This window comes from Neolamprologus multifasciatus, chromosome 12, assembly GCF_963576455.1.
Source record: "Neolamprologus multifasciatus chromosome 12, fNeoMul1.2, whole genome shotgun sequence".
Taxonomy (NCBI): domain Eukaryota; kingdom Metazoa; phylum Chordata; class Actinopteri; order Cichliformes; family Cichlidae; genus Neolamprologus; species Neolamprologus multifasciatus.
Window position 1 is genome coordinate 23772381 of NC_140450.1, and position 25475 is coordinate 23797855.

The 25475-nt window shown below is 43.0% G+C and overlaps 1 protein-coding gene across 1 annotated transcript in view; it reads right to left on the reverse strand.

Moving 5' to 3' along the window:
* Positions 1-37: 37 nt before the first annotated feature.
* adgra2 (adhesion G protein-coupled receptor A2) overlaps positions 38-25475 on the reverse strand; it is a 40348-nt gene continuing 14910 nt past the window's right edge. Inside the window, exons 2-19 of the mRNA XM_085179873.1 lie at positions 21301-21372; positions 10268-10339; positions 9253-9324; positions 9082-9153; positions 7819-7982; positions 7216-7429; positions 6878-7042; positions 6578-6776; positions 6337-6486; positions 6078-6239; positions 5622-5822; positions 5271-5460; positions 4431-4639; positions 4229-4353; positions 4022-4145; positions 3794-3942; positions 3137-3226; positions 38-3000 (exon numbers count right to left, since the gene is read on the reverse strand). Coding sequence (XP_085035999.1) covers positions 1587-3000; positions 3137-3226; positions 3794-3942; positions 4022-4145; positions 4229-4353; positions 4431-4639; positions 5271-5460; positions 5622-5822; positions 6078-6239; positions 6337-6486; positions 6578-6776; positions 6878-7042; positions 7216-7429; positions 7819-7982; positions 9082-9153; positions 9253-9324; positions 10268-10339; positions 21301-21372 — 3844 coding nt within the window. The 3' untranslated portion in view covers positions 38-1586. The remainder of the gene's footprint in view (positions 3001-3136; positions 3227-3793; positions 3943-4021; positions 4146-4228; positions 4354-4430; positions 4640-5270; positions 5461-5621; positions 5823-6077; positions 6240-6336; positions 6487-6577; positions 6777-6877; positions 7043-7215; positions 7430-7818; positions 7983-9081; positions 9154-9252; positions 9325-10267; positions 10340-21300; positions 21373-25475) is intronic.

A 25475-nucleotide genomic window follows, 5' to 3' on the forward strand; every position in this document is an offset into this window, starting at 1 on the left:
ACCGGGCCCTTTTCAACAAAGTTTAAGCCATTGCAAATTATTTTCAGGCAATGTCCCTTTAATGAAATGAACATCATATTAAGAACACAATATTTCATATGACCACAATAATACTGGGTTTTTGTAGGCTTGTGTAATTGCAAAATAGAGTACACTCCACTGGGTATTTCAGTAAATGAAGACGATTGGGTTATTTACAAAATGCAACATTCAGTTATAAATAATTAAAGATGTGAATTATTGAAATCAAGCAACAAGCAGCTGTGGCTCCATTCTTCAGCAACATAAAGGTTTTTCTTTGGCACAAAGAAAAATACATCAGAAATTAAACATAATATTTTAGTGCCCTGATTATTTTTCCTTTTAAATAAAGACTTTGTCTCGCATGCAACTTGCAAATTGGAAATTGTTAACAAAAGCATAGTTACTGATAGAGAGGCAACATTAAGATTATATGTATACCTATCACCCATGATATTAAATGAACCAGACAAGTCTATCTTTCTAATCAACAAAATCATACCACGCCTATATAATAAAATATGACAAAGAAAGAGCATACACACAGCAACAAATGTAACAACACAGGGTGTGTTGCCCAGAGAACAATGGAGAAACGTGGCAATGAGGTGCGTAGCAGAAATACTATTTCCTGTTAATGTAAATTCCTGAATTGCAAGTGCATTAAAAAGCTCATAAAACAGAAGTGTGGCTTTGGATTTGTGAGTCAACTCAAGGCAATACTACGGTGGCCCCCAAATTACAAACAGCTCAACCACCACAATCAAAAACCTGCTAAATACAGCTTAAAGGAAATCTCAATCCAGGTCCTCTGCTATCCAGGAGGGGGCAGTCATTCAGGTATTAGATCAGACAAGGTCTGAGTGGATATATTGTGCTAGGAGTACATAGAAATGAAAAGGAAACATTTTTTTATATTTAAAAGTTTCGCATATCCTTTTTATTTCACTCTGAGATTCTGTACAGCCACACTCACGCAAATCCTCTTCTGTTGTGTGAGCGCGCGCACACACACACAAACACACACACACACACACACACACACACACACACACACACACTGAAGCATAAACTTGCAGACAACATAGAAGTGCATACATGAGTAACACAACCAGTTATTCGAAGCGCACATAAGGGTGAATGTTTTTCCACGGATTAAATGCATATAGCTTGACTTTGGAAATGGTCCATCTCGTAAACCATTTCATGCTATAGTTGATATGCATAGAAAAATCACAATTAAAACATTAAAGCTTTCATTAGACATCTAAAATCAACATCATATGCCAACTTTAGAAATGACTTGTACATTTTTATAAGATAAATGTGTATCTTCTTTTTGAAAATGACAATAAAAACACCTGCCTTAGTATTTTTTTATTTTTTAAATCATTTCACAGCAAACTCTCTCAACGCTACTGAGGCAAAAGTACCAGTTTAGGGTCCTGGATGCCTTCATGATATTATATCTTAAATTAGATAATTATTAAGAGACCGTTGAAACATAACCCAGTCATTCAAGAGTTCATTAAGGACATGCATAGTTGTTCACATGTAAGCATATTTTACACCGTGGTTTCACTTTTCCACAAACCACTCTTCATTCCAACAGAGCTCTGTGATTGGTCTGTGCCACTCATGTCCTGCTCTAGTTCCAGCACAGAGTTTTTCAGGTTTCCATTTTGGCCAGCGGCCCCCGGCACAGTGGCGGTGTCGCCGTTCAGAGGGTAGGAGCAGCGCTTTGTTTCCGCAGAAGCTGCGACTTTTAAATTGTCTCTGCTGGCGCATCGCCTCTGAGCGTTTTGCATGGCCACTCGGCTGGCCATCGATGGCAGCAGGGGGAATGGTTTGCGACTCCCGCTGCTGCCTCCATCGCTTCCCTCCGAGGGGCTCGTAACTACTGATTCTCCCACCCGCTTCCCGTTTGTCAGCACGCTGGCCTGGTTCTCTGACAGACTGTGGTGAATGCTGCCATTCTCACTTGTGGCTTGTTTGTAAACAGCATGCGATGAACTGAGGTGGTCTAAACCTATGGGCCCTAAAGCTCCAAGACTGCCCCCACCTCCAGCAGCCCTTAGAGCTTTGAGACGATAGTGACCTCTGCCCTCGCCCCGATGATAGTATTGACTACTGCCTTGTTTAGTTCTGCTGCTCGCTTTCCTTCTCTGGGGCTGTCCTGGGGCTGCAGAGTTAATGGTGGGCAGAACATTGTTTGTAGGCTTGGTGATGTTGTCAGTACTGGTGCTAGTGTTGTTGCCCGTAGGAGCACGTGAAGTGCCGTTTGAATTGTCTTGCGTCGCCTGCAGCAGGTTGGTGAGCTTGCAAGGCCCTGGGCCCACGCTGCTGATCCCACTTGGTGTGGATGACGACCTAGCTGATGAGGAATTATGAGAGTCACCAGGTGGATGGCAGTTGATAAAAAGCTGGGATCCCTGTTCAGAGGTCTGGACCCCACTCCCAGTAGTGCAGGTATGGGTGTAGGTAGACATGGGATGAGGGCGTTGATAGCCTGGGCAACAAGCCAGCCAAGAGGTCTGGACATCTTGTCGCCGGAAGCAGTGGTGCACCACCAGAAAACCCCCCAAAACTGTTGCGACTATCCCATAGAGACAGCTAAACAACAAGCTAGTGTGACCTGTAAGCCACACTGCCATGGCTGCACAACACCACAGAGCCACAAACAGGAAATGGGTGGCCACCAGCACAGAGAACTGTGTCTTGAGCGAATACTGATCCTCTGGAGACATAACAGGGTGTACAGGTCCAGTCACTGAGTCTGTGGAGAGCAGGCTGGTACTTCCTGCAAGCGCAGGATGGCTCTCGGTCACAGGAGAAGACAGAGTGGTTCCTGTGCATTCTTTGGCCCCACGGCGCCTCAAGCGAAAAACAGTGCACAGGAAATAGATCCAGGTCACCAACACCACCAGGCCAGCGGGGACAAAGAAAGACCCCAGGCTGGAGCGCTGGACCAGCCAGCAGCTGCAAGAGGCAGAAAAGATTGCAGGAGAGTCAGCACAAAACAAGGACATCTTTGTGTGTCATTCGCTTCAGCAGCAATCCAAACAACACAAAGTCAAGGGCCAAATGGCTCAAGGATAAAAAGAGAGGCACTTACTAAGGGCTGTTGTCTCCATAGTCGTTAACATTGACAGCTGCTGTGATCCCACAAATGATGAGAGGAACACCATCAGCTATCAAATAGAACCTTGAATAACAGAGAGACACATATCAAACTCATGAGATAAAAAGCGATTCTTGTGCATGTTTGACCTTTGGCTGCCATGACCTTTTTTCTTTTCCTTTTGGTGTTTTAATGTATTCCTGGCTCTCTATCATGTGCAGGGCTTTATGATCTTTGGCTGTCTTAGTAGGCACAGTGTTACATGGGTCAGCACAGACACGAGAATCTATGTTCTCATCTAATGTGGCTGAATAGGCAACAAATGGTGGCTGGAGGTCAGAGGCACAGCGTAGTATGAGCCTCTAGATCACAGGAACAGGAAAGCGGGAAGAGAAGAAAATCGGGAATACTGGATATGATAGATATGCTCAGTTTCATGACAACTCCCACTCATTCTCTTATGGTGGTTCCATGCCCCTTTCCCCCCTCCCCTTAGCCATTGGGCACAATAACCACCTTTGATCGTGCACACTTTGGGTGGTCACACACAAGAATTACAGCATCTGCCTAAAATATAAACCTTATTGACAACACACAATAATCTCGCAGTAAAGGAAGTGGGCGAAGGTGAGTTGAACCTTGTTCACTGACCTGAGCATAGGTCGCTGTGTAGGCGGAACAGGAGATTCTCCATCTGGTTGCCGGGGCATTCTCCACACAGCCTCTTTGTAAATCACCCTGGCGCTGACTCCAATCCACAGCAGGGTTGACAGCGAGGAGTAATGCAAGGCAATGCCAACCTGTCACGTAATGTTGTCAGATCAGACATCAAGCTTAAATGCCTCTAAAAAAAAGCAATACTTGAAATTCAAAACTTACTGCTTGGCAAACGACTGGATAGCTTGTTAAGCTTATGCCGCCTGCGTAGATCGCTGTTGTCATTGCAATGTGGAAGCAAGTATTCAGCAATGTGTGCCAACTTTTTCTTGATATGCATATTGAACTATGGGAGAAGAGTAAGCTAATTAGATAATGAAGCAAAAAATAAATAAATAGTAGCGAGAAATTGCAAATACATTGCAGTACCTGTGGTGCAGTATGTGTGTAATGATGATAGTAAAGAGGCAAAGGAGCAGAACTGCAGTGCAGGCATAGACCACTGGATGGAGCACCCTCACAGTCAGTGGGGAGCTAGGGAAGTCAGGTACCTCCTAGAAACCACAGAAGTCAAGTTAACTCTCATTTAGCCACGGTGATCTTGGATGAATCATTACATTTTTGAGCCTACCTGCAGAACAGCATAGTTGCTAAGCAGAGAGCAGCGCATGGTGGAGGTGTTGCTGTCGCTGCGGACCAACTGGCAGCCCTCCTGACTCCAGCCTCCCTTCTTCTCCGGTCCCTTAAGGCTCCAATGGGCTGCCACGGCATCGGTACCAGGAGACAAGTGGCGGAGTGACACCCAGATGGGGTCTGAATTGTTCTGCATGCTGCAACCATCTGTCACAGAAGAGGATGAAATTAATAAATAAATGAAAACCTACTGTTTACTGAATAGAATGCCCAATGCATTCTACTTTCCACTTGCTTGTTTTTGTAAAAGAATTACATAAACTGGGGTATAAGTGCAAAAAAATGGATTGAAGGCTTTGTTTATATTTCATGATTGGCCGCTACAATTTGCAAAATGACTCTTGGCAAAGAGAGAGAAAAATCTGCCAAGGCAAAAACAAGTAACGAATAAAGAACAGTCCCAAGGTTTTTCTGGTGCAGTGGTTCAGACAAAGTAGCCTTTCATTATACTGAGTTTCACACAGTATCGGATCTGTAAAAATTATACCCGGGTTACGATTGGTGAAGAAAGCAACTGTTCCATTTGACTGCAAGAGATTCTTCATATTTAATTAATTCAAATAAGCACAAAGTGGTTCGTTCTTTGTTCACCCTGAAGCATAATTATGATGTTTGTAGCTGTCACAGAACAGAAGAATTACACTAATGTGTTTTATTAATATGCCTAAGCATACAGAGCATCCAAACACCCATGATTTTAACTTTGCAACATTAACTTTAAATATGCATTAACAAATAAATAAAAGGAGTCTCTTTAATATACTAAAGGTTTCCTTACCTAGGCCTACAAAGACAACAGGGCTGTTGACAGTGCGTCTGCGGGAGTGTTCAGTAGTGGTGCTCGAGTTCCCAGTCAAAGGAAAAAAGCTGCCTGTTCGAAAGGCTACAAACTGCAGTTTACAGTCTGCTGCAGCATCCGAAGCAAACAGATTAGCTGGAAGAGTCACCGAGGCCAAGGCTACAGAATTCTGGAGAATTAAAAAAGGTGTAAGTCACACAAGAAGCCAAACTGCAAATGTTGATTGTGTCAAAATCCTTCATTAAACCTAAACTGTCCGTATCTATATGATGTGGTTATTAATGAAGTAGACAGAACAGGCGGATGCAAGAAGGCATACATAAGCCTCACCTTTAGGAAAAAATTGTTGAGAGAGGTGTTATGGGCACCAGTGCTACAGTGGACGCGAAGCTGCTGTTCATGGACAGACTCTGACGTTTCCATTCCCAGGTTGCCCACTGACACCTCACGCTGCTGATGCGCAGTACAAGTTATCCCAGTGAAGTGGGCAGGTTGAATTAGATGGGCTTCCATCACAATGTTCTTAGACATCTGTAAACATGAAGTCACCCAGGCAAGGTAAACACCCTGACACTTTCATTTAAACATTACTATGGGTTTTGTTGTATTACACAGACAATTTCACACAGAAATATGATTAAAGACATGCACCACTCTTCTAAATTACACACACATGCATTTCCTACTGCATGGATGAACTATAGAAAGATTTCACAGGTTTCACAGCAAGCATGCTCTGTTGAAAATCACATGATAAATATATAAAAAACAGTTACTAGTTCCTACCATGGAAAATTCTTTAGCATTACTGTGTAGCTGAGACCAGGCCAATGTCTCAAGGGAGTTTACTATAGAACTACAGGCTCTCTTCTCTCTCTGGGCCAGCGCGAGAATCTGTTCATCCACCTGCATCAGGTTACTGCCCATCTCCACCATCACCGCCAACAACTGGAGCACAGGGAAATTTAAAAGGAGATTTAATAAGGAACTCTAGAGAATATATTACTACATTTCTAAACAATGTATTTACTTAAAGTGCCCTCACCTCTTTTATCTGTGTCACATATTCCATAAACTTCTCCATAATTTGCGCCATGTACAGTACATCGACCGAGTCAGTAAAACCAGCAGCCTCCAGGGTGTATGTGCGAACTTGATGTGCCACTGTGACAACATTGGATGCATTGATGGGTCTCTGAAAAGCAAGAGCGGAAATATGGTGAGGACATAAGGAGTCACGTCATGCTGTGAATGTTTACTACGGCGCTGAAAGCGCTGCGACTGACCAGGATGAAGGTATGCAAGACACGTGTGATGCCATTGGTGTAGTGACAGTTTGAGTAGTCGCCATCCTCCCATTTTCCAGTGCGGTCACAATAGCGAGAGGCTTTTTTCTGCTCCATGCCCCCCTCAATAGACAGGGAAGGGTAACGCAGCTGCAGGCAGTACTGGTGGGAGGTAATTCCTGCCAGAGTTCTTGGCCACCTGTGGATAAATGCCAGAGAATAATGGCAACGCTGAATCTTTTTTTTATATTGTATGTTCCATATTATAATATACAGGATATATTTAAAGCTTTAACTGACCTGAACTCCCCACGGTTGTTGACAACTTTATCTTCTGGACAGAAGGAGGCACTGTTTTCCAGTACCACTATCTCAACGGTGAGAGACTTGTTGCCCCTCCCAGTAGAAACCACACACTCCCACTCTCCACTGGCCTCCACATGCACATCGTATAGAATAAGCTCGCTGGATAAAGATGATAGCGACAGCTCATTATAACACATCGTTAACACATAGTATTGTAACTAATAAAGCCTCTCCCTTTTTCTTTTTTTTTACTCAGGACTGTCTTTGCACTAAAACGAAAACAACTCATCTGATCTACTACTACTCCGTCTGCGTTGCTCTATTTACCACACCTGGTGATAAAGGTGCAGTCATGCACGACACTGCTCTCCAGCTGGACACCCATTTCTGGATCAGTGGTCACCGGCTGACCATTGTGACGCCAGTGTAAAGTGGTCATCTTGTCCACCAAGGCAGCAGCGCAGTGGAAGGGCAGCCGATCGCCTTTGAAGACCACCTGACGCTGAGACGGCAGCAGTGAAATGGTGTGCAGCTCCAGAGGACCATCTGAGCAACACGGTGGGAAAAGATGCAGATGTGAAGGTTACACATCGCTCGGAACTGCTTGTGCTGCTCTGTCATTACCAAGCCTCAGCTACATTTTTCCACAGAAGCTATTATGAGTCTGCCGTGGATGCAGACTGCAGCAATTGGTAAATTCAACCCACAGGATTAGCTGTCAACACAACTCACTGAGCCTTTTGGAAATATGTCCCTGCAGAACAGCGGGGATTGATTTTGTTCAACCCTTTTTTGGTCGGTTAATCCTTGAAATAGTTGAGATGAGCTTGAACTTCATAATGAGTGAACTGTTGCTGTCATTCACAGTGCAACATTCTCTGAAACAAAGTGGTGAACCGCCTCATTCATATGCCTCACTGCTGCCAGGCTCTTACCACAGCTCAGATGGCTTTCCCTTAGTCCACGCAGGGGCTTTCCCCTCAGGCTCATGGGGTAGGCACACAGGGTTTCTTCCCCCAGCCGTGCTGGACTGCCGCGAAAGAAGTTCGGGACCCATTGCAGCTCACAGTCACATGTTAGGTAGTCTGAGTTGAAGTTCCTGAAGAGAGAACCAATGGTGCCTTAGGAGAGTTTCCATGTTTACTCTGTTTGACTGAGCTCTAGTTTTTACCTACAGGAAATGCCACAAAATGTCACACCTCTACATGCTGGGTGGCTTGATGTAAAATGAAATGAACTGACTCATAAGCTTTTTTCAAACATGGGCAGGACTGTACATGAAAAGCAAACAATCAAAGTCCACTTGAAGCTGACTCAAACTATTGCTAAACACTCCAATATTTAAATGCTCAATTTTACAGCACAAAAACATCTTTACAGCTCGGAACAGAAACAATTATGATCTCTATAGCCATTGCTAAAAATGATCTCCACAGTTAAAATATTGTAAAAGCTTAAAGACATGCATTGACAGGCAAGTGCAGACACAGGCAGATAAAGTCACTAGCCGTCAGCTAGGCGTCACTTCGCCTGTTTGTGTTTTTTAAAGCATTTACCTGACAACTAATGTGTTGTATTGTAAATAGTACTAACAGACCATCAAAGAACTTTGTGCTCCAATTTTGATGAGTTAAATTCTAACATTATTCTAATACTATTTCATTTGAATGTTAGCACTAATTAGCACGTATCCATATCTGTGTTTTGCACTTTGCTTGCTAAGCTAGCAAGTCCACTCTCTTCTCCTAATATGGTCCATTTTGACTCCACAAACACAAGATGACAAAATAACAAACACACGGGTTAAAAACAGCCACTTCACAAATATCTAATGGCCATGTCCATCTTTTATATACAGTCTGTGGTTCAGTTTTGAAATGTTTGTAGATAAACTTTAATGTTTCTTTACGGTAGCATAAATGATATGCTTTCAGTTTTAAAAAAAAAGCACGCACAGTATAGACAAAAATATCCAAATTAAAATAAATACATGTCAAATAAATCCTCTTTGATTATTTGAGCTTTGACACAGGCTTCACTGTGAAACACGGCTGGCATACACACGGGAAAATAAATATTAATTGAAAATAAATGTTATCTTTGTCTCGGATGTCCAAAAATATTTTGTTAAACTATGGACTGGTATGCCGTGAGGGTAACCTCGGGGGAACGAAAGGCCGACAGAGTTTAATACTCACACTAGCTTGAGGGACGGCAACTCTTCAAACACCCCTGGATTCATGGTTGATATGATGTTGCCAGAGAGGTTCCTAACAGAACACAAATTAGATATGAACAGTGTAGCTTCATAGCCTTGCTGTAACTCATAGAGGACTTTTTTTAATCGAATCAATTCATCTGCCTCTTACAGTTTAGTAAGATTGGTCAGCCCCTGGAACATGTCTGCAGTCAGGCAGCCAATGCGGTTGTTGGAAAGGTCACTAAAAGTGTAAAAGACAAAAGAATGTGGTTAGTTATTTTCAAATTAAGAGGCCTTTTCTCAATCACTCAGCACCAGATTGTGGTGTCTTGACTCTTTCAGTGGCCGCATTGCTTTACTGATGTGAAATGTCATTTGTCTAAGAAACATATACATTAACTTGTATAGGATCTCCTTTCATGTCTTTAAAAATTAAGTAGCTGTATTCAACTGTAGTCAGAACATTATATATTTTAATATTTGGGAAGTTAAAGAAGCGTTCCAACAGTTCTGGCTACTTCTCCTTATCAGGACACAAAGGGACCCAAGTACGATTTTATCATCATTGGGGTAAAAGCAGGGTCCCAGTTCTGCTGTCCACCTCTGAGTGTGATGTATATCTGCAGTCAGAGAGGGATCTGCTCTGTTGTACCTCTGACACTACCCAGCAGAGAGCTGTCCAGAGCATGTGTTTATCTCCCCCTGTTTGTTTTGAGAAGCCCCAGACCTTGCAGGGAAAACACAAGAAGGGGGAGGAGGGAAAGGGAGTCATGCGGCGCTGTGCCGAGGAGCCTCTTTGGACCCACGCTGCAACTAGACCTCGGTGTCCAAAAACACAATGAGTGAGCAGCAAGCGGCCTCAAACAGCCGCCTTGTCACATTCAATTGCGTGTGAGGAGCCCTGAGGTTTGAAGCGGGGCTCACAGATGACATCCCAGTGTCCCCTCTGCAGAAACATTTAGGAAAGGAAGCTTTTATGGTGACAGTAACACCATGAACCTGATATGACATATGACATCTGCGAGCTTCCAAAAAAATATATATGCGGGTTTTCTCCTGACTACTGCCAATCTGGGCAACAAACTAACCTCCGTCCATCTTATGCTAAACCTTAGGATTAAACTCTCTGTGTTTATTTAGTTGTGAACCCGAGTGAAATGTGGGTCATCTTAATATCTACTTACAGTTTCCGAAGCTCAGAGAGGCTTTGGAAGGCTCCAGGCATGATGGTGCTGATTAAGTTGTGCTTGAGGTCCCTGGGGGAAAGAGAAAATGTTAGGTGCACGCAAGGACTATACTGACACATCAACAAGAGGACTGCAAACTTTTATTTTTGTATTCTCACTGAGAGTTGCGATGTTTAGATTGGTACCGCAATCAGATATTTGTAATCAATATGTAGCTGGAGCTAATTTACTGAGCTTAGCATAAACACTTGGATCAAGGGAAGCAGCTAACCGGGTATGTCATTGTAATAAAATGAGTCCTCAAGGGGCACAAAGTTGTAAGGCTCTAGCTTGATTAATAAACCCTTTCAGAGAAGAAAGTTTAAAAATAACAGCAGTATTTTAAGGGATTTTGTGTAGTAGTAGTAGTACAGTACAGTACAAATACAGGCCATTTACAGTCACAAGCATGGTATCACCATTTACCATTGAAAGAAGACGCTGTTAGGTTTAAATGAATGGGAGCAGGGACACACATCCTAAACCTGGCTCGTCCAGCGAGCCACAGCAGGATATTTGTGCAAACAAATAGGAAATATTGCCTCCTGGGCTTGAGACTAGCGAGATATTCAACCACATAAAACACTTGTGGAATCTGAAACTATTAACACTAAGTTCTGTTATTTATTTATTTATTTATTTTTTCCAAAACTGTCCTTCCCGCAATAAGCTTTACCCAATTCAAACCATAAATAATAATTTTTCTAAGTGTCTTTGAAGGTTTCATTTCATACTATCCGCTGCACTTCTCCACCCTGTTCCACTTCTACACCCACACTCCAGTCTTAAAGACTTTAGCTAGATACTCCCGTCTACATCAGCTGCTGTAGATTAGATTTTGAACCCTTTTTTTGGCCAGGTGAGAATAGCAATGTTAAATGAGGTCGGGAGACGGATGGTTATGAACAGCACATGTTATCCACGTTCCTATAGCATGAAATAGTTCTGCTCCCATCAGAGCCGTCGCAGAGTCAGATTTCCTTACAGGAGCATCAGTGCAGCAGCTGCGTTTTTCTCAATTTCTCTTTTTAACAAAGACTTCAATGTTATGTTAGACCTCAGAGGACCTTTTGGTCCTTTCTGTTTTCCACAAAACATTATCTTCCACGGCGGTTGTCAACCATGCTGCTTCACATCACCTCAGGCGTCTCTTAACCACTGTTTTGTCTGCTTTCCAAGAGATGAACTTTTCTGGGTAAGCTACGGCGGGAAAATTGTTGTAGAAAATGCTTCGAGCAAAGAAATTACACTGCAGTGTGGCTGAGACATGCTCAAAAAGATCAGGGGGTTTTGCTATTGGTCCTTCTAAGCCATCACTCATATTTAGATTCGAAACAGGAGACTGGTTGAAATGATGGAGCAAAAAAAAAAAATTGGTCCCAGACCAACAGGCTAAAGTCTGCTTGGTTCAGATCTTTGAGTGTGTGCCAGCTTGTCAGTCAGAACATTTGCAACAATTTCACAGCTTTTTTAAAATTGGAGATATTTCCACCTCTGTGATTCTAAATAAGCAGTAAAAAAAAGCATATCACCAATCAAATCAAAGAGCAATCTGGGTGTTTGACAGAGAACAGCTACACTTTTCAGTATCTGTGTGTGTGTTTGTGTGTGTCTCCGGACTATATTGTGAGTCTGTCACAATATAAAATAGCAATCTTTGTGTTACTGCGTCTCACTCTGAATATACATGTGTTTTTGGGGGACATTAGCTTCATAGAATTTGTTGACCCAGGCAGGGGAAGAACAATACTGCTGTTTCCAGCCTGTGTGTCACGAGGCTCATTAGTGCAGCGATGAAAGACGCGGCACTGCCCACTACTTCCTCTCCCTGAGATCTGTCTCTCTCCCTCCCTGTCTGTCCCTTTGACACACACATGCTCCACGTGCGCACAGCCACACACTTTGCTGTGTTACCCCCATCTGTATGGAATCAAACGTGCTCTTGCAGCTGGATTAAAATGCTAACACAAAAGTGCCACAGAGTCGCTGTAAGCTAGGATTCATTTGCTAGATAGAAGTGTCAGTTTCAAGGCTTGTCTTTAAATGCTTGTTTTTGTCACATCCTTCTTGCACATAGAGGTAATGTTTACTATAACACTGCTCATATGATCTACACAACACATTTATTATTAAGACAGTGCATTATTTCTTTATGTTGTAATAATCTCCTGCTTAAAATGTCCTCAGCTCAGCTAACTAAAGATCTAGAGAAAAATATAATGGCTAATTATAATTAGCTTCTTAATAAATGTAATGTACTGCACAGAACAACTAAATTAACTCATTTCTTCGGGTGTGTTATCTTCTGTTATATTGTCTGGTGGAAAAAAACACCTAAAAAAAAATCAAAAATCAACAGATGATACTTGAATGACACAAACATAACATAAATCCAAATAGACTTACACAAGTACACAAACATGTTAGCCATGGTGTTCTCAAAGGACATTAGACTGAGTTCAAATTTGTGCCTGGATACCAAACCAAACCAAAGAAGCGTTTGTTGATTTTTGGAGAAGGCCACTTCCTTCTGTCCCTGCACCATGTGCCATTAAAGGTGAGCTGGTCGCTGCAGTGCACTGATATGTAAATATTTGGGTGCTGTTTTTGATAGGTAGTTAAATTTCCATTCAAACACAGATGCTATATGTGGGAAAGTTATGAAATTGACCCTTATGAAAATAATTTAGTTCTCCTTTATCAAGTCAGTACTTTTATTTTCTCTGATTTGCTGGTTTGGAAGTCTTAAATCTTAAACACAGGAGTAAAATGTATCATTCAAGCTAACGAATGAAGCCAGAACTATATAGTGACTGTGCCAATGTGGATTTCATGTTTCTCAAGAGGAATCTTATCCCAACTGCATCAAGCCAATGTGCATTTCCTGTCTGGCTCAAGGCTCTGACCTGATTATTAACACACCGCTGCCTCTGATCCCTTCTCTTATCACCAGGCTGGTAAATGTGAAGGAAAACAGGAACTGAAGCACTGTCCAAGCACTTCGCCGGCACAATCCCAGCTGAATGTCTGGGGCCGCCTCTTACCACTGGCTCACAGCGTCCGATTTGTTTCCAGCGCTATTTAAAACCTTCAGTACAGTAGATTGAAAATAGAGTAGCAGGCTTCACACTCAGGCGATGACTTGTGTGCGTGCCCTCTGGAGTAGCCAGCGCCCCATCTTACAGCAGCTTCACAGCTCAGTGACCTCGACACTGATGAAAACAGCTGTCACCAAGGAAGAGGATAACAGCAGAGACAATGAATGCTTCAAAGCCTCATGCTTGCAGACCATGAAAATATCAATGTCTAAAATCCTGAAAGTTTAAATTGTAGCTATTATTTTAGTTTTTCAACATCCTCCTCAGGAGCAGCATCTATTTCTTCCAAAAGCTCGATGAGCTGATTGATGGCGACACATTGTTACAGTCACTACGGCCTTTCTTTTTGAGTTATGCTTTGTAACCTTCTGAGTGCAGTGCTTCATCCCCTACGCTACATGTGGCGCGTATGATTAGACGGTGACAAACTCAAGCTCGCTCCCAAATCCAAAAGGGGCCATTGTCTGCCGCCGCTGGGCCTAACACCAGAGGCAGCCATTAAGAATGCCTCCCCCAAGAAACTCCTCCTGATCAATGGGACTGGTCCTCTGCCATTCTGAAGAGTCATTGCTCTGTTGGATACAGGGGATGAGCGCCAGGGCCCCATGCAGACTGGAGAGGAGCGACGTGCTTGTAGGGCAGCGAGAGGGTAATAATGCAGACATGGTCTGTAAAGAGCTCCAGACATGGAGTGCTCCATTATCAGGAGCACAGCAGCAGCAACTGGAGTGCTGACATTGTTTAAGCTCTAGCCCTGGAGGGAGCTGGGAAAATGACGGAAGCCGGGGGAATGGCCACTCATTATCACCAGACTGGAATCAAGAATTTCCTGTTGCTGGAGTTTTTTTTAAAGTTTTTTTTTTAATGAAAAGTCAGTGGGCTGCGGCGTGATTTCTATACTTTAATTGCAGTTTTCTCTGTATACGACCCAATAAAGGAAAAAACACGAAGACAGAAACAAACATGTCTGAAGGTATAATGGAAAAAAAGCGTGGGGGTGGGGGGGTGGGGGTGGTGTTAACTGCCACCTTGGTTCCTGAAAGAGGTCAGCGGAGACCATTTTTGTGCCGCGTGTCATTTCCTGTCTGGTTGGCGGGTCTAACAGAGGCCTTTGCTCGTTTATTTTTACAGTTTCCTTTCTCTCTCTCTCTCTCTCTCTCTCTCTCTTTTTTAACTAGGTAGTTTTCCTTTGTCGGGAGGGGCAGGTGGGTTAAAGGATTCAGTAATAAGAAAAAAATACGGCCCTGCGTATGGTCCCCGTACACCCCACCCCCCTACTCCACAACACACTTGCTCACAATGGGGCTCTGTAACTACCGACCCCAACATGCTCTTGCTTTCCCCCTAAAACAGGAAACCAGGATCTGCTGAGCTCTTGTTTTTCTACTAATTTCCTGCTTTGCTGCCCCTTCCCTAGATTATTTATTTAATTTTTTTCTGGTTCCTCTCAGATTGGATATACCTGATCAGCTATTTGCCATCTGGAAAGCATTTATTCTAGCACAGCCAAGAAACTTTACACACATAATACAGGTTTTCTATGATTTTCTGTCAGTAGCGCTGCTGCAGGACACATGTTTAAAATATTTCCTTGCAATTTCGGACAGCAAGCATCAGGACCGTACTATGGTTCAAAAACACAAGGCCCGCAGCTCTGCCCATGACTGACCATAACATAAACCGTGGGTCCAACTGCACTGTTGTTAGTGGGATGTGCAGAAATAGCAACACACTTTTATTTGAAGTGTAAAATTTCCTAGCTTGGTTATATGTTCCTATAATGTGCAGTAAGAAGAGATGGAAGGAAAAGGAAAGGAAAGGAAAGGAAAACTCTGAAACCACGGATCGTGATTGACTCCAGGTCTGGCTTTAGGAGCGGCATAGAGAAGAGTGCCGTGCCCATTTTTGGCAGATTTTCATGAGACCTACCAGAATGCAAAGCATCAAAAACAATAAAAGTCAGATCAGATCGGATAGATTTGAACATACAGTGAAAAAGAAATGGTAAGAACATTTTATTTTCATTTCATCTGGGTCATTCAGTCTTTATTAGAAAGTTAAGTAAAAATATAGTTGTAACAATTTGCAGCTGAGAAATCAGCAGGGACAAGTGCCTTTTGTTCAGGTTGTCAATGAAAAGAGTGGCTCGTGTCCGCAAGTGAATTTTCAGCCAGTAGGTGGACTGCAGCATGCAGAGAGTGTAAAAGGTGAGGAACAGCAAGAGCCCGAGTGGGCTCGGAGAAGGGAGATGCAAAAATAAAGCAGAAAAGGAAGTTGGGGGGGGGGGGGGGGGGGGAAGAAGGTCTAGAGAAAGCTCAAGTTCCTCCTGAGGAAAATGCCCTTGAAACCATATCGAGTTTGCCGAAAGAGTGTGTGAGAGTGAGTTACTGGCATATAAAGCATATGATTTGGTAATGGGCTTATGAGGGGGTTTGCTCGCTGTTTCAATAAACTCCCAGAGCCATGACTGGGCTAAGCTTGCAATACAAACACACCCGTTCCTCCAGTTTATCTGAAAGACACATCTGGAGTCTATCAACTCCTGCAGCACCCCCTTTGTGTTTCCACTCTCCACCACGCTTAACCCCTTCCTCACCCACTCCACCCCTTAATGGGTCATGCACTCTCATTAGGTGACTGTTGCCTAACCGGGAGCCACCTGGTGGCATGTGCGGGAAAAATGCACCAAAACAAATGTTCATTTTTCTGTGAAGGGGGAAACAAGACTCCCCTGTGAAATCACAGCAGCTGTCCTTAGCTCTCTCCAGAGTGGGCTGGTACAATCTGAGCCTTTCTTTTAGTCAGGCCAGTCTAGACAGAGGGGCTCCTTGCCATCTCGCCATGCCTACACATTGGCCACTGTTTTTAAGTGTTACAGTGTGGCACACCTCTTCTTTGTTCCCACTCATCAAGGTAATTTGCTCAGCTTGTGTGGAAATCTCCTGCTAAGGAAAGCGGCCTCAGATTTATACAAGACAAACTGCAGGAGTGTGCTTTCTTTCTCACCCTCGCTCCCTCCCTCTCCCTTCTTCATCTACCCTTTCCCTCTCTCTCACCACCATACCATCTTTAGCCATGTTGGCTCCGCGTCCCTCATGTCAGATGGTAAAGTTGTTTAAGTTGGACTCCGTCCTAACCCCTACCGCTCAGAATGGCAGAGGCGATTTCAAGGTTGGTTTCGGAGAGATTTCAGGCAAAGAGTGAATGAATGGTCTGCCTCTGCTTTTGCGGAACAGATACTATCAAGCCAAACATATATGAATTGGCCTAGGCCTGCACATAATCATAACACTATAACTGTGCATGTTTTCTCATGCAGACATTTTTAAGAAACAGTGTTCCAGCCCAAGGTTTAATTTCAGGCTTCCCTTAATTTTGTTGCATTATCAGCATAAATCTCAAGCACTTCCTTATTTTCTACACTTAAACTAAGCTGAGTCTACAAGAAGTGTTTGGTTGTCTTATGTGATGTTTTCTGTGCTTACTCCAATGAGTCCAAAGAAGCGCAGTGTTTAAAAGATTCCCACTGTAGAGATCATCTCAGCCTCTCTTGTTGACAAAAACGGTCACGCTGCCAACACCTAGAGCCTCCTAACCACAAGCCTCACTCCTGCCTTTCAGACCTGTCCACTACAAACACCCTGCTGCTCCCTCATCCATCATCATCGTTGCCCTCTACTCTCCCTCCCTGCTCCCTCTCTCGCTGTAGGGTAACAGGCCTTAGTAATGAGGGCCCCTTGTGCCCTGCCTGCCTGTCCTGTGTCCCATGGTGCAGTGGGGCCCATTTGGAAAGGAGCCAGACTGCCTCGGCCCTTGTTGCTCATTATTCTCATTACCTTGCCTCAAATCAGTGCAGGACAGGCTGCTGGGATCTGTCCACAACTCATAAAGGTCCCGGCTCATTAGTGGGGTTGCCAGTGAAAACTTCCATCAGAAAGGGTGTGCATAGAGGTAGAGGTACTCAAAAGGTGCGCAAGTACACGAGCAGAGGTCTGACGGTGTGTATGAAAGTGACTTATTTTGCGCATAGCAACCACCGCCACAGAGGCGAGGCATGATTTAACCAGTGTGTTCATCCAAAGAGCTGGAAAGAAATGAAGTATTCCAAGATCCAAATGTAGCCATTGGATGGCAAGCCTGTTTAAAAGACCTACAAAAACACAGTAGTCTAGTAAGAGGGCAAAAAACAAACAATCCTAAATTGCTCCTCTGCACTTGGGTGGCTTGGCAGGTTATGAAGGCAATAGTGGCTTTGAGGAGGTTTGTCCCAATGAAAGGGCTAACTGTGTAGATTGCTGCACGGCCTTGTCCAGGCCTGGAGGAGGGTGTTCTACTCTGGAGCTGAATTCTCCGTTTAATAACAGCAGATCAGACTGCATTCAGCTCTGAATAGAAGTATGCTGTGAGCGTGTGGAAGTGAGTGTGTGTCTGCTGAGACCTGTTAGACTGGGCCAGAAGAGAGGGTGCCCATACTAGGAAGCACACTCAAGGGTTACTGTATACACTGAAGTCACAGCAGCGATGAGCCAAGAGTGAGAGTGTGCGCGAGAGTGTGTGTGTGTGTGTACCTGTTTAGACATCTTTGTGGGGACTAAAAATTGGAATGTTACTATACTTGTGGGGACCAACAGTCACTTATGAGGACAAAAGCGGCTGTCCTTGCGAGACTGAAGACTTTTTGAGACTTAAAATGTGGATTTAGTGTCAGGGTTACAATTAGATTATGGTTAGGTTTAGGCTATGGGTTAGGGTTAGGTATTCATTTTGATTAGTTAGGGTTAGGGTAAGTGGCTAGGGCAGAGGTTTCCAACTCTGGGCCTTAAGGGCCGGTGTCCTGCAAGTTTTAGATGTGTCCTTGATCCAACACAGCTGATTTAAATGTCTAAAATACCTCCTCAACATGTCCTCCTCAACAGTTCTCAAGAAGCTTGGTAATGAACTAATTATTTGATTCAGCTGTGTTGAGCCAGGGTGATATCTAAAACCTGCTGGACACTGGCCCTTCAGGCCTGGAGTTGGACACTTCTGGGCTAGTGAAAGCACTATCAATTTGATGTCCTCACTAAGATATCAAAATGAGAATGTGTGTGTGTGTGTGTGTCCCTGTGTGTGTGTGTGTCCCTGTGTGTGTATGTTTCACAACAACATGTGTCCCAATGTGTGTGTGTGTGTGTGTGTGCAGTTAGGGGGCGCAGACTGTGTTTATCCTTGTCACGTAGGGGAAGAGATGCAGTGTAATTCCCTGATGTGTGTTTACTCAGCCCTAGTGGGCTGGCCTTTGATTACACCGCTGGTCACATAATATGAGTAACTGCTCACTACTGCTCCAAATGACAAGCACATGTTGACGCCATACTGGAAACAATGAGGAGACCTGAAGAGCCGCGGTGGACTGAGGAGACAAAACAAAACCAAAATCTCACAAGCGCAGACAAAACTCACACTCTAAGCTCATATCTGAATTCATCCCTGCAAACCCTTCCATCAGTGTGGCATTTTTCACAGCAGACAGCAAATTTCCCATGAGCTCAGATGTAATTATAAGCTGCCCGAGGCTCAATTAAAGGTTGAAGATGTCAGAGTGAGTGACTGAGTGAGTGAGTGGACCTCCACCACTGTGTGTCAGCAAGCCAGCAGAGGTGGAGGCGGAGGAGTGAAATGAGGCCTGTGTGATTTACATTTCGTGCTCAGCCAGACGCCTGCATCTTCCACTGTGGAGCACAGCCAGGGGTTTGTCTGCCTGTTTTTTGTCTTTCTCCCAAGCTCTTTTAGTTAAACCTCCACTCTGCTGCCTCCTGCTAGTTTTTTATCACTGCTCCAGGTACACGGGAGAGCTCAGATTACCCGACCCGCCGACCCTATGGCGCTACAGGAAGGCTTTTCCACACTAACAAAAATAAGCAACATCAGCTCATTCTGAGCCACAGATCAGGCTTTAATTTACTATACATTACTGCCCAAGTAGCATTAGCCTCAGGATCTTCCTGTCAACAGCTTTATCAGCGTCTTCGGTGCAAGACTGCTGAGGTGAGAACTGACAACTTGGCCTTGAAACTATTCTTGTGAATTGTGTTCTCGTGCCAGACTTTAGAAAAAAAAAAACATCAATTTGAGCAAATATAGCTTTTGTTCTCGACTGGCACATCTGCTCTGAACTTCAGTGGTAGGTACTAACAAGCTAACAACTGCAACAAATTACCATATTTTTCTTTCTTTCAACATTTTTGAGAAACTCGTTAGCTTCATGGGTGGCAGCTCGAAGTGCCATGTGGAACTAATATCTCTGCAACATACCCACCAGCCCCCTCGCCAACAATATAGGCCTGTCTGCCAGACTACAGCATCCAAGTTTGTGAAGTGAAGCTGCAACATATGTGTTGTTGCCATAAAGCTTTACTGGGATGTCCTGTGAAACAGCACACTGTGGAAATAAAAACCCAAAAATGGCTCTGTTGTGAAACGTACACTAGATTCAAGGACAGTGTGAGAATATCAGAGTATTCAGGGAGCTTGGCATAGTAGCCTGTAGGTGCTAATTCATTTAACACCCATCCTGTTTGTATTTCATTCATTGGGCAACATGATTTATAAGATTTATTTTTTGAATAAGAACCAGAAACACTGTCAACGTCTGTAGACCCAAGCTCATTCAAACTCTGCCCTGTGGTATGAAAAGTCAAAATTTGGAAATTTGAAGAAGGAAAGTCAGCATGTGTAAAAGCATGGCTGTTGTGCATTACTGTGCACAGCTTGGGTAACTTGCTCTGAACGATGCATGCAGGTTTTGATCAATTTATATTCCCACCTAAATATGACAGACGTGTTACAACGACATGGCTGTGTAGAACAAGTCTCAGGGCTTTAACTGGCCCGCCTGCAGTCCAGGCCCGTCAACCTCTGGAAACATTTGGTACACTGTGAAATGAAACATACAGCTAAGGAGGCCCTGCATGTCAAGCAAGTATGGGAAAACATTTAGCTTCTTAATGTACAACAGTTGGCCTCCTCAGTTTCCTAAACGCTTATAAAACACTATTAAAAGAAGATTCAAGCCAGCACAGCTGTAAACATACCGATGGCTAAACTTTTTCTTTCTTTTTGCTTTTCCAAATATGTTACTGGCAACAAGTTTGAAATGAATATATACATTTTTTCCAAAAAGCAAAAAACACATTTTATGTTTGGTCTTTGTACTTTTATCAATTGAATATGCCATTTCAATTATTTGAAATGTCTGTTTTTATTTACAATACACAAAGCAACCCAGCTCTTTTGAAAACAGGGTTGTATTTGTTTTCGTAATATCGTGGTCTGGACCAAGGTGGTGGATCGTCTTACAGGCCGTGCAATTATAGCCATGTGTCACCACTGGCAGTTCCAACTATAGTTCCTTTCCCGTTTGTCACCAGTGGCGCTGTGCATCGCCTCAAATTCGTAAGAAAATATTTCATCTCTCACTTGTCTCACACCCCATTCATAGAGAGATTACGATGCCGCTAAGGAGGGCCAGACTGTCTGCAAGCCACAGGCAAAGCTGCCAACACGCAGCTCCTGCCAGAGATCTCCCTTATCTTGTCATGTGGAGTGGGGCTTTACTGATAATGGAGGAGTGAAGTGTAATTATGTGAAGTTTTCAACATAAGTCTGTGATAGCCAGTCTGAGTGTATCATCCTCCCTCCTGGAATGAAGCCCGTGATCGGATAGATGGGCCATAGCTGCTCAGATCTGCTCAGATCTCTCTGATACCTTGTCTGTATGTCTCCACAAGGCCCTGGCCAGAGACAAGCCAGAAATCAGCTCACACGTAAATCCAGTGGAAACAATACACATGACATTAGACCACCCGCAGAAGCACAGTATTTAATAAAGGACAATGAGAAAAGCATACTCACAGTTTATCCAAGGCATAAAGTCCAAGGAAGGATCCGTTTCTCAGAACTCGGATTTTGTTGTGGCTCAGTATCCTGTAAAAAAAAAAAAAAAATGGAAACAAATCAAATCACACAGTTGTTAAAAATAGGTTGAAAAAAACATGAGGAATAGAAATAGAATAGAAACATAAATTAGGAGGAGGAAAAAAGCCAAAGAAATTGTCCATTCAGTGCTGCAGTCACATGAGAGATTAGCATTAGCATTACCTAAAGATGTTTCAAATAAATGATAAGACAGAAGGGCATCAAGACAGAGGTTGCAATCTTGATAATCATTTTATAAGTTATTATTTTTTAAGATCAAAGGGATGTCCTTCCATATCAAACAAATGGCGGCACATGCCACGGTAATTAGCTCTTTCCCCGCTGGCAAACCACTTGGCCTTTGGAGTTCTTATCAGTGCACAGGGCAAAATGCTAGAGGGCAGAGTGGAAGTGAGGCTGAGATCTCTCGGTTTGACAGGGAAATGCAAAAATATAAGGCAATAGGTCAAGGCTGCTATAGAAGTTGCATAGACTTATACTCTGACCCTAGTTTCAGTGACAATATGCTTTTCTCAATGAGAGTTAAGTAAATAGGACACTACATGCAGAAGCCTGTTGGCTTAGCTTATTCACAACAGTAGAAGCATGATAGGGAAAATTTCTAGTCTGAGGCATGGATCATGGAAGGTGCAGCAAGTTAATTGTCTTTGTTATAGAGAAAAAAAAGCTACAACAAAATAGTTACTTTTTAATAAAAACAACTTTATTTGTATGACATTTTTCAAAGCACAGAGTCACACAGTCCTTCACATTTTGAATAAAAGCCACACATTAAAGATAATGTCTGAAGATATAGACACATAATCAACCATACGATCATTCATCGCACACATACATGCAAATAGTTGCAAACTATGTCCAAAAATAAAGAGGACAATTAATAAAGAGGAGATTAAGGAAAAGCTAACCTGTATAAATGAGTGTTAGCCAGAGAAAGGAGGAGAAACACATCATGAGAATTTATTAACTTAAAACACCATGAAAGTTTTGTGAGCAGATAGTAGCAGATAAGGGTTGAAACAAATCTGCTACTGTATTGAATTACAGTCACAGCACCATTTTTTCCAATTCAGGAAGAATGACATTTTTATAGTGCACCAAAAGTTCAAGAGGAGGTCTGGGTGGAGAAGTGGTGCACAAAAACACCAGTGGTCAAGATTGATAGCACTTTATTCTCCATACGCAGCACATTACTGTCACCATAATCACAATTAGGATGGAGCTACACCATCCATCTATCCATCCATCCTCTTCTGCTTACCCTTATCAGGATCGCTGGGGGGGTCTATCCCGGCTAACCAAGGTTGTTATAGTTAACTAAAAATTAACTAAAAAGTAGAATTTTGAAAATAAAATTAAGACTAACTAAAATTAGAGAAATCTAGAGAACATATTGTTTGTTTAAGTATATGTTAGTAAAAAATGTATTACAGCTAATGAGGCTTTAATGGACTACTTGTACTGATTTTCCTGAATACTGCCTCTGATATATGCCCTCCGTATAACAACTATAATTAAAAAGACGACAATAAACACTGAAACTAATGAAATAACACTTTCAAACAATAGAAACTAAACTTAAACAAGAAAATACAAAACCATAATAACTCGGATTCAGACACCTGTCTATATCCTGCTCAGCGTGGGCTCAGGGTACAGCCAGGACCCTGCCCTGGAGACAGGCTGCCATCATTAACACACCCTTTAGTCTCACGTCATTATTGCCCCTGCCACACAGCTTTTAATGGGCTGTTTGTGACATTAAGTGTGTTCTTAATTGAGAGAGTGAAGTTGTGTGTGTGCGGCTTTAAGAGAGGGAGCTCACTGTGAAGCGTCCGTTAGATTTACAGATTCAGCAGCAGCGCACAGCCCCCCGTTTCCTGCCACATCAATAAAAACACTGCCTTCAGCTCCGCGCCTTCCAGCCCGCTTAATGACCGGATTTAATCGTCCAATCTCAGTATACAAGCATGAGCTGGCCCGACTCACTTCTTCCCTCCTGTAACAGTTAAAAGTGTCGAAAGCCAGCATTGCAAAATGGAAACGTAGGGAGTAAATCATCTTTTGCTACAGCTACATCGTGGACTCTTCAGCCAATATCTTGCGACAATTATCAGCTAAATTTCAAAAGCAAAGAAAACACATTTTCAAGCTGGGCTGCAATCAAGACACTAAAAATGATAACGACTGGAATACTGAAAGTAAAGCCTCTCCCACCATTTTTGACGTCATCCCAAATCTGAGCCCTCCCCCACCCACCCACTCACCCTTTCCAAGATTTGGAAAAAATACAAACATGTCATGTTCACAAATTCCCACTGAACTCCTCAAAATAAATCATTATTATTAAGGCAGAGAGAGGATGTTAGACGAGAGCAATCCTCTTGTGGTGTAGCCTGGATTTGAACCCGTGACTCCTGGGCCTTGAGGTCTCTCGCTCAACTTTTGGGCACAAAATCTCTCCTATAAATGGATGCAGGCCCAGGATGAAAGTTACAGAAGATCCGGAACTGCCTGAATAATTCAGTGCAGATAGGAGAGGAGAAAGTCACATCTGGCAAAGAAACAAGCCATTTAATTCAACACAGACAGCTGAGGTACAGATAGTTCCTTTTGGACTTTGCTTATTAAGCAGAAAGCTATTAGTCAGGGAATAATGCACATTTGTTTCTGGTGTCCTCCGAAGGCCCACATGTGCACATCGCTGCAAGCCTACAGGAACAAAACACCTCCTTTCATATAATCACACACTGAGTTAATATGCATTCTCCAAACCTGCACAGATTTATTTATTTGTGTGTTGCATTCAGGTCTAAACACAGCACACATTCCACACATGGTATTTCAATTATCTCGCTAAAACTTGAAAGCTGACTTTCGCAAATAAACAGCGCACACAAAATGAGCTAACCGAATTCCTCCCATAAGCAACAAAAGGCGCAGATTTCCAGGAACGCAGGGGAGTTGCGTGGCCTGGACACTGCTGTATAATCCCCAAAGCCTGATGTTTGGAGCACAGTTGTAGTGGAGGGCATTGTTCTTTTATAAACAATACAAAGAGTACAACTCTGAGAAAGAGAGAGAAGCAGAACTCTGTAAACAGACAGAAATAGTCAGCGCTCCCATCAGGCTAAACAGGAAACCCAGCCAATTAGCTGTTTATTCAGAACCCGGTTTGAGAGGTCAGGGGTTGCAGAGAGAGCACTTCCTGGAAAGTCATCAGACAGATGGAGCAGGGTCCGGACACAGGTGACAGCTGAGGCAAACGAGGGTCCATCGCTTCATCACTGTAGGTTAACAGAGCTTTACAAACAAAGAAGATAAGCAGCTTCTACTAGGAGGCCTAATGTCTGCTCAGCACACAGTATTGCTACTGAGGCTTAACTGCACATTTCTGCCAGATCTGTCTGTAAGTGACAGATCACATGGCAGATTGATTTAATCTTCTTCTGTTTTCAAGACCTATTCGCATGGCACGTCAGTGCGCTAACGAAGTCCAGACTACAGTATGGTATCTTTCATTCACTTAACCCTTTCAGAGCACAGAGGCCTAAATTAGATGGGCTAATTGAATCCATCTAATTCATGCAACCAAAGGAAAAAGAGAAAGAGAGGGAAAGCAGGGCCACATGTCAGGCCCCAGGGATCTTGTTTAACCATTTCGCATAATTCATTTACATTAGGATCAAAAAGAAAGAGGTCATATGAAAAGCACCAGGTCAAACCGAGTTACCAGCTTCTCTTCTAGCAGTTCTCACTCAGCAGAAGGGTTAAACACCACAGTATAACAACAACTTGACGTCACGGTTTTCTTTAATATAAAACATAAAAACACATATGGATGTATTCTTGGTTTTTCGCAAACTTATCCCCAAAGAGATCAAGTAAACTAATATTCTTAAGAAAAAAACCTTTTAATAAGTGAGCTCGATTCTCAAGTAAATTTCTGTAAACATTACATCTTTAGAAATGCCAAATTATGTATTATTGAAATCTTTGACATGATGCAAAAACAAAAAATCCCCTACCTGTATAAACCTTCTCTCCAGAAGTTCAGTGGCAAAAAATGTGTAAATTTACGCATCGAATCA